The sequence below is a fragment of the Carcharhinus amblyrhynchos genome, chromosome 9 (assembly GCF_965287045.1).
Source record: "Carcharhinus amblyrhynchos chromosome 9, sCarAmb.v2.hapA, whole genome shotgun sequence".
In the NCBI taxonomy this organism is placed as follows: domain Eukaryota; kingdom Metazoa; phylum Chordata; class Chondrichthyes; order Carcharhiniformes; family Carcharhinidae; genus Carcharhinus; species Carcharhinus amblyrhynchos.
The window spans coordinates 66,934,509-66,941,584 of record NC_137332.1 but is presented as its reverse complement, the minus strand read 5'-3'; the positions used below and the strand labels follow the sequence as shown (position 1 = coordinate 66,941,584).

At 39.4% G+C, this 7,076-nt stretch overlaps 1 protein-coding gene across 1 annotated transcript; it reads left to right on the top strand.

Moving 5' to 3' along the window:
- Positions 1-2,512: 2,512 nt before the first annotated feature.
- LOC145347902 (regulator of G-protein signaling 21-like) lies at positions 2,513-7,076 on the top strand. Its single transcript, XM_080195861.1, has 5 exons — positions 2,513-2,701; positions 3,524-3,634; positions 3,981-4,042; positions 4,156-4,322; positions 5,429-7,076. Exons 1-5 carry the CDS (start codon positions 2,592-2,594, stop codon positions 5,615-5,617), a joined length of 639 nt encoding a protein of 212 aa, XP_080051987.1. The 5' UTR covers positions 2,513-2,591; the 3' UTR covers positions 5,618-7,076.

Genomic DNA, 7,076 nt, shown 5'->3' with positions numbered 1-7,076 from the left:
AGAAGGAAGCCACCGTGCCTGTGCACAAGAATTGGGAGGGAGCAGATCGTTCCATTTCATGGAAACTGGTAAATATTGTACCATCAAATATTTCTATCAATCAAAAGGCATTTGGCCCATCAAGTCTGCACATGACAGCAATCCCACCTAGGCCCTATCTCCATAACCCCACATATTTACCTCTTTAATCCCTCTAACCTACTCAATCCAGGACACTAAGGGGAAATTTACCATGATCAATCAACCTAACCTGCACATTTTTGAACTGTTGCAGGGAACCAGAGTGCCTGGAGGAAACCCACACAGACACAGGGAGACTGTGCAAAGCCCCCACAGCAGTGACCCAAGTTGGGAATCAAACCCAGGTCCCCGGAGCTGTGAAGCAGCAGCGCTAACCACTGTGCCACCACACCACCCTGATCTTATACGATAATCTATACACAGGATCCAGCAAATGTTTATGAACATAAACCTATGATTAAATTTGGATCTAAATCATTCAGAGTGATATCAGGAAGCAGTGTTTTTGCACAAAGGGCTAGGAGGAATCTGAAGCTTCCTCTGCTGAAAAGCGAATGAAGTTAGGACAATTAGAAACTTCAAAACTGAAGTTGATAAGCTTCTGGTTACAGGTTTATTGAGGTTTACAGAACTAAATGAATTAACGTCTAAATCAACCACATTTGCTCTTAGTAGAGTGATCAATAATCAGGGAGCATAGATTTAAGGTAAGGGATAGGAGGTTTAATGGGGATTTAAGGAAAGATATTTTCACCCAGAGGGTGGTTGGGAATCTGGAACTCACTGCCTGAAAGGATGGCAGAGGTAGGAACCCTCACAGCATTTAAGAAGCATTTAGGTGAGTACTTGAAACACCATAGCATACATGTCTACAGACCAAGTGCTGGAGAATAGGACTGGAACAGATAGGTGCTTGTTGACCAACACAGACATGGTGGGCCGAAGGGCCTCGTTGTGTGCTGAAAGACTCTATGGCCAAAATTTTACTGTCCCCCAGCCCCCACACCCTTCCACAGGATTCAGAGCAGGTGAAGGACGGACCATGGAAAGGTCCATTGACCTCGGGTGGATTTCAGAATGAGAGAAGCTGTAAAATCCCGCTCTGTGACTCTATTAAAAATCTGGCGTGAGATCTCTGGGATCGGAGAATCATAGTCAATTTTGGAAGAGTTCTTGTGGACATTGTTATGGGCTACAACATGTGACTTATTAGAGATTAGGACAAAGTAACTTGAGATAACAGCTTTAGTAATTGTTTCAGTACATTTATATAATATTTATCTACCAGATATTAAGGTTAAATAAACTGTACCATACAGTTTAAATAAGGTTTTTAATCAATGTGAATGTTTTAGCTTGATTCTGTAGCGAATTGGAGTTTTGTGAATTATTTCAAGTTACTTTTGCTCTGTTATAGTAGAATATCTTTTCTTAGTATTTGCCCTGTCAATCATGGGCGGAAAGGCTTCCAATTGATTTGTTTTTTCCTGACATGTCATTCTTACATGGGAAGCCTTGTTCAGGAAATAGTCAATCTTCGTAGGCAGCTGTAACCAAGACGTAGGTGCACACAAACTAGATTCATTCTGCCCTGTTGGTGAGTTGTCAGATAGGTGTCATGATAGGTGAGGTGGGGAAACTCAGCAAATGTGTTACGTCTGGATGATCAGTCCTCCTCTGGAAGAGGTCGTTGACCCCCAGATGTATGCCTTGAAAACTTTGACAATGTTAAAGGTGCGATATAAAGGCAAGCTTTTGTCGTACCACCTGACAGGCAACAAACACACAACAGTTTGGCTTCAAATACTGGCTTTGGAGTCATAGGAACATATAAACTAGAAACAGGAGTTAGCCATTCAACCCTTCCAGCCTGCTCTACCATTTACTTTGATCATCAAATTCAATATCCTGATCCCACCACCCCACAGTATCCACTGATCCCTTTAACCCCAAGAGCTATATCTAATTTATTCTTGAAACCACACAACGTTTTCGCCTCAACTACTTTCTGTGGTAGCGAATTCCACCTTTCGGATTCTCATCACATGTGCAAAAGAAGTCAACCTCAATAACCAACAGCATAGGTCCTGTTTATAAATTGTAACTGCATTAAAAACACAATTGATGTACACCCAGTGCGTACTCTGAAACTGTGTGCGTACTCTGAAACTGTAGCAAAAACATCCCGGTGAAAACAGGGTTCGCTAGACACATTTCTGACACGAATTACGTAAACGGACAATATTTGCATGATCTTGAGACTTTGCACTTATTTGAATTTGAAACCAGAGTGTAGTTCTGCATGCGCATGAGACTGCTGTTTGGTTGAGCAATCACGTCAACAACGGCCCAAAAAAAAAAGAGAACTTCCTTTTTTTTGTGGTATCTTGATCTCAGATCACCAAGTTCTATTCGCACAAACACTACTTCCCCCCACCCACCCCGTCTCTCATCCCACCCCCAGCCCCACAAGCTACTGCTTATATATCAGTGCGATGTGAGACCAACAAGATTATCCAAACAAAGAGCAAGTGAAGCAATATCATCCTAGACAAGTCAACCAACTAGAAATGCCTGAACTCGCATTCACCCAGGACACAACAACCAACTTGAAAGAAGTCAACAACAACTTTGGTACTACTGGAACTGAAGTGACAGAGAAAAGAAAAGCAAAGAACCTGTAAGTATTATTGATTTACTATTACTTATAGAAGGCTCTAAGTTACTTCATTTCTATGTGGCTTCCACTGCTTGTATTATGCAACCTGACTGGCTTCCTCTCCCAGACTGTACTTCAACTGTAACTACCCACGTTTTCAAATAAAATTAATAATTTGCTCTTCATTCTTAAAAAACATTTGTAAGCAAAACTGAGTAATGGTTGTATCCATTAATTTAAAAACAGGTGGAATGTTTTTGAACAAATATTTCTTATGTACATTTGGGAACTTCTTTGTTCATTGAAGTGACAAAATGAAGAAAGGTAGATGTAGATTATAATGCAAATTAGAGCTATAATTTGCTATGAATGCTTTGCTGTCCATTATGTTAAGTCAGAATATGTAAATATTACTCTCCCAAGGTCTAAAATGGAAAATTAATGCAAATGACTTGAAGACAAAGACTAGACGTCAGCAGAGCTTAAAATGACTGACACAGAGGCTTTATCTATAAAGCACAGTCTGCCTGCGTAGGTCTGTCAATATCTTGCACTGTTAGAACAACACATCTGCAGAGGTCCCTTCATTTCGTTTCACCTAAGCCTATATTTTCTTTATGCATTTTTCTTCTAATTGTTTGTGCTATCTGCTAACTTACAGCTCTTTAACTGTAATTGTATTTTTGAGAACAAGAAGGATATGAACTTTATATTTGAGTAAAGTAACTCTAAAAGAAGCAAATTCCATTGAGCACTTCTTTAACCCAATGATTTCTTTATCCACGTGGTTTTTAATTGCCTTTTAACAATACTGACCCTTGTTTTTTTTTCAATGTTGCTCAGAGCCAAGGACCTGAAGACTCGTCTCTTCTCCATACTGTTGAACTCTAATTCTCAACATCCATCTATTAGTCTTGGACCCAACATGTCAGCAAAACTGAACTTATCCATTAGGTAAGTGCCTTCTCATTCATCCCTTTGAGCACTGAATTTTTTGTGACAGACTTTTTTGTGACAGCCTTAAAGTTAAACAACATGAAATTGAGCTGCAATGTAAGAGAATATAGAAAGCATAATTTGTTAATGGAGGAACAAAAATGTATACTGTCACAGAAATAATCACTTCAGAATCAAGCTCATTTCAATGGATAAGTTGAACACGCCAGTGTTCTTAAAGTAATTTTGTCTAAGCTAGGTAGTATCTTGCCTATATAAGAATAAAAAGAAATGTTTAAACACATGAAAAGTTACTCTGAAGTTAGGAATGAAGTATTCTAAGTTATTCCTTTTTTTTCTCCAGCCTCACTCTTGAGGAAGCAATGGAATGGTCCAAGTCTTTGGATGTTCTCCTGGCTGACCCATGTAAGTGGCATTTCTTACTCAAAGGTTAGACGAATGCCTCCAATGATTTCATTTGGATTTGTTAAAATAGCTCAGTAAATAATTATTTGAATTGTTATTTTCTCTCCCTTTAGGTGGCCTTGCTGCATTCAGAGCTTTCCTCAAGTCAGAGTTTAGTGAGGAGAACATTGACTTCTGGCTGGTCTGCGAGGACTACAAGAAAACCAAGTCTTCTGCAAAACTGGACGCCAAGGCTCAGCATATTTATACAGAATTCATCAAGAGTGATGCCCCAAAACAAGTGAGTTTCTTTTTCCTATTAATAGACATAATGGTCTAAGTAAAGATAGAAGAAACAATGCAATTTATTTTACTATTCATCTGATGGTGGGAGCGAGTGGTCCACTCACTTTCTATTCCACCTTCCTTACTCTACTTGAATACCATTAAATCCAGCCAAAGAATTGGCATGAGTACAAATCGAATATCCTCATACTGGTCTTTTCACTCCGAATTCCAGTACAGAAAATTGCACCTTCTTGTGCAAATCCTCCCATTAGGTTTATAATTGCTGTAACTAAGAGAGACTAAGAAAAATTAATGTTGGTATCTCCCAATTATAAAACTCCAGTTTGTGCAATAATACAGTACAAGGCAGAATATCATTGCTATCCCCCATGTACGCAGCCAACATAAGCCCAGGATCTGACACCTATCTGGACACAGCAGTCTGAATGTAACAGAACCGATATTAGTCATGATGTGGAGATGCTGGCGTTGGACTGGGGTAAACACAGTAAGAAGTCTCACAACACCAGGTTAAAGTCCAACCAATTTATTTGATAGTAAACTCACAGGCTTTCGGGGCTTGCCCCTTCGTCAGGTGAGTGGAGAGTTCTGCATTCCAGAACGCTCCATTCACCTGACGAAGAGGCAAACCCCAAAAGCCTGTGAGTTTACTATCAAATAAATTGGTTGGACTTTAACCTGGTGTTGTGAGACCTCTTACTGTAGCAGAACGTACAGGATGGACTTAGCTTGGCTTGTGTTTGTGGCAGCAGGAACAGTGAGCAGTGCTGCAGTACTGTAAAAGCATAAACTTAAACCCTCAACAGAAAAATGTCCTCACATCAGAACAACAAGCCATCTGTTCTAGCTGTTTTGGCAGAACTGAAATGACTTACTGTCAGACCTCAACTGAACCCTCACAGCTCAGAGTAAAAGACAGTTTTGATGATATGGAGAGATGCACTTTGGGGACTTTGGCTTATTCTCATGATGTCTAGTAATTGCCTCGAGAGCTTTGCTCAGGATTTCAAAGTGAACTATGGAAAACACAATGCGGCAAAGAGGGAAAATAGAGAGCAATGCATTTAACGAATGTCTCTTTCTTCTTTTGATTTGCAGGTCAACATTGATGGTAATACAAGAGATCTAGTCAGCAAAAGTATTCTACTGCCAACCCCTGCTTGTTTCGAAGCAGCTCAAAGAATTATCTTCAGCCTGATGGAGAAGGACTCTTATCCCAGGTTCCTAAAGTCAGATGCCTACTTAAACCTGATAAACAAGGCACAGGGCGCTAACAGGAACAGTTAAATGAAGAGTTCTATTCTGACAACAAGGCAATTATGTTACGGAACTCTAATTCTGCCTCACTCAATTCCTGAGTGCACCACAATACTTCATAGAGCTAGAGCGATGGATCTGCCACGAAACAGAAAATAAAGCCAGAAACTCGATATCAAATGGACACTGACTCAGTATATGTCACAGTTAAAGTAACACAGAAGAAGGGTAAGGAGGACTGCCCATCTTCAAGGACCAAAACGATTCCCAGTGATGTGACATATATGTATAATTGCAAGCCTTCTCACGATTATCAAGACCACTATTTTTCCTTCAGAGGAAGAATTATATGGAGAACTTGTGACAAATTTGATGCAGTAGAGGGGGCAGAATATCTTTGTACAGTTGAGAATGAACTGGGCAGATTATCTTTGTACAGTTGAGAACGAACTGAGCTCTATCATTAATGCTGACTGGATCTTAACGATAAACTGAGAAAACATTTCATTTAATGGTTGCAACATAAGCTATGCAGACCATTTTATCAGATGTTAGTATAAGCCTCCCAATACTGAATATCCTGCCTGCTTTGCAGAACGCTCCATGTCTAATGTTACATCATATTCCGATGCAGAAAAAAAGGAACTTGGGTGAACAGATTATTTATTTATTATTGCTATTTTTTTTCTAATATTAAATGGAATGTTCTGAGCATAGCATTACTGTGATGGTATAAGAAAGACTGCGCTAATTATGTAGCTGTAGTTAAAGGCAGTGCATGACCTCAGTTTATTATTATAGTTAGGTGTTTTGTGTGGCTTGGAGCTTATTACCAGAAAAGGAGAGTGTTGGAAAGGCCGGGGGTCATTACAATGATGGTGACTGCAGGAATACCTGAATTGTTACCATAGTCCTCTGCAGGAGACCATTTTCATTCATTTGTGCCAAGCTGATTGCAGAGAATGAAAGTTGCTACAATTTCTTTAACAAAGTTAGATTTTGGCAACAACAAAAGTGCAAAATGTAAAATCATCTACATGGAGCTTCCGTATGTGAGACTCTTTAAAAATATCTTTGATAGCTTCTTTAACACAGTAAGACATCTCAACGGTGTGTGATCAGACTAAAATTATAACTGAGTCAAAGAAGGAAGGTGACCAAACATTTGGTGAAAAAAAGTTGCACGCACCTTATCTGTCTTTGATGTTATTGAAGGACTTCTCTCCAGCAATTGCACTATGGCCAACAACACAGCAACATGATGATGAGGGAATTATAGATTATGGTTTAAAATCCAAATATTCCTGATAACTGTTACCTTCTCATCAACCACCCCATTAGGTCAGACAGCTACCACTATTCCAGCAATGTTACCAAAGGGCATTTTGTATAGATTGTTTGCACACTTTTTGGTACATCCTGGCATTTTATTCATTCTAGTTGCTGATGCTCATGAACAGGCAATAAAATACTTGGTGTTACAATTAAA